Source organism: Buceros rhinoceros, unplaced genomic scaffold (assembly GCF_000710305.1).
Source record: "Buceros rhinoceros silvestris isolate BGI_N320 unplaced genomic scaffold, ASM71030v1 scaffold19916, whole genome shotgun sequence".
Taxonomy (NCBI): Eukaryota; Metazoa; Chordata; class Aves; order Bucerotiformes; family Bucerotidae; genus Buceros; species Buceros rhinoceros.
Genome location: NW_010417336.1, coordinates 862 through 2,713, shown reverse-complemented (window position 1 = coordinate 2,713; position 1,852 = coordinate 862). Strand labels below are relative to the sequence as shown.

Sequence of the window (1,852 nt, the reverse complement as noted above, 5' to 3'; positions counted from 1 at the left end):
GGGCAGGAGTGGGCGGTCGCTGAGGGGGGGGTGACGCGCCAGGCCAATCTTCTGGTCCATCTCCTCCTGGATCTTCCTCTGGACCTGGGAGGGGGGTGAGGGCTGGGGTGGGAGCCCAGGGAGAGGGGTGACCTGTGCACGGGGTCTCCCCATGGCAGTGGGGTACACCCAGCACCATGAGCATGTCCTGGCAGGTTGTGCAGGGCAGAAGTAAAAGGCCCACACCCTTATCCTGCTTGTTCACAAAGCCTGACATCTGTCTCAGTACTTACCTTCCCCAAAGCCCCCCACGACATCCTAGGGAGCCCGGGCCCCCCACTGCAGGGTGCAGAGCCTACCTCAGGGTAGTGGAGCAGGTACAGCACAGCCCATTTGAGCACAGTTGTGGTGGTCTCCACGCCAGCCCCAAAGATGTCCCCCACCGTCATGAGGAGGTGGTCGTCGGTCAGCTCCAGCCCTGGTGCCAGGGTGCTGCTGTTCTTGGCGGTGAGCCTCACTTTCAGGAGGGCATCCATGAGGTCCTTCACAGTGTCCCCACAGAAGGCTTCCTAACAGCGGACATGTGTGAGAAGGGCTGACCTGGGCACAGTCCCCTCCACCCCAGCTCCAGCAGCCGGCAGCTCCTGAGCATCTCACTGTCCTAGCGCCACTGGCACCTTGTGTTCGGTGAACTTCTGCTGAAGCAGCTGGTCCCGGACCTTGAGGCATCTCTTCAGCAGGTCCAGGTCCTTGTTGGGAAAAATCTGGGGGAGAAAAGCCCCGTTGCAGTAAGGGGCTCCAGCTCAGTCCAGCCTTTGCAGCACCCAGGCAGGCACACTGTGCCCACCAGGGTACAGCCCCTTGTGTGATACTGCAGCAGGGACCCTCCTAACCCCAAGGGCTCAGGTAGCCCCCTCCTACAGTACACATCCCAGCTCCTTCCTCTCATCCGAGCTGAGAGGAACAGGCAGTCCCCTGTCCCTGCTCACCTGGAGCCAGGGGAAGATGTCCACCAAGCTCTCCTTGGCCACAGTGTCCACGATACCCTGGCTGTACTCCAGCATGGCCTCAAACTCAGGGTCCCCTCGTCTGTATGAGGAGTTGAAGCAGAGGGAGCAGACCACGTTGGTGACGGCCCGTGTGAGCTCGGGGGCCATGTCCAGGGCTATATCCTGCGCAGCACTGAGTGTCTCGCACAGGGATGCAGCCTCCCGGCAGACTGGGGTGGAGGGGAGAGACAGGTGAGGGGGTGATGGTGAAGCCAAGCAGCAGGGAGGGGGTAGCTGGGGGCTGGAAGGAGAGGTCCCCCTGTTTATTCAGGATGTGCAGCTGGCAGAGAGCACCTCCCCCAGCCAGGGCAGAAGGAACGATACTGGGTGCTGGGAAGGAGCAGAGAGGATGGAGACACTCAGGGAAGTCTCCATGTGCTGCTTGATGGCCCTCCTGGGTGGACAGGGAGCCTGGGGAGCTGTGAGCTGGGCTCCATGCCTCAGTTTCCCCAGCTGTCAGTGAGGGGAGCCAAAGCTCAGGGCAGAAGATGCGTGGGGAGAGCTGTCGGTGAAGTGCTGGGGACGGAAGGAGAGGAACCGAGCCCCAGCTAAGCAAACTGGGGGGATGCTGGGGAGGTTGGGCTGAGCCAGTAAGTCTCTCTCTGGTTCCCAGGGGATCAGGGCACAGAGAAAGGAAAAGTCTAGCCTAGATCAAGCGCAGGAGAGAGACAGAGCTGGGAGGGAGCCTGGGGGCTGTTGCGGGGCACTTACTGATCCTCTCGAGGGCGAGCGAGCCCTCCCCAAACATGGAGAGGGCAGCATGCACCAGCTTGCGCTGGAACTTCCAGAGGGGCCCGTAGCTGGCGAAGGCTATGTCCTTGCCC

General features: G+C 61.7%; 1 protein-coding gene across 1 annotated transcript in view; it reads right to left on the bottom strand.

Annotated features, from left to right (window-relative positions):
- The window catches only part of LOC104495232 (steroid 17-alpha-hydroxylase/17,20 lyase), a 3,763-nt gene that overhangs the window by 1,056 nt on the left and 855 nt on the right, over nucleotides 1–1,852 (bottom strand). Inside the window, exons 3-7 of the mRNA XM_010138181.1 lie at nucleotides 1,740–1,852; nucleotides 969–1,198; nucleotides 657–743; nucleotides 339–548; nucleotides 17–84 (exon numbers count right to left, since the gene is read on the bottom strand). Coding sequence (XP_010136483.1) covers nucleotides 17–84; nucleotides 339–548; nucleotides 657–743; nucleotides 969–1,198; nucleotides 1,740–1,776 — 632 coding nt within the window. The 5' untranslated portion in view covers nucleotides 1,777–1,852. The remainder of the gene's footprint in view (nucleotides 1–16; nucleotides 85–338; nucleotides 549–656; nucleotides 744–968; nucleotides 1,199–1,739) is intronic.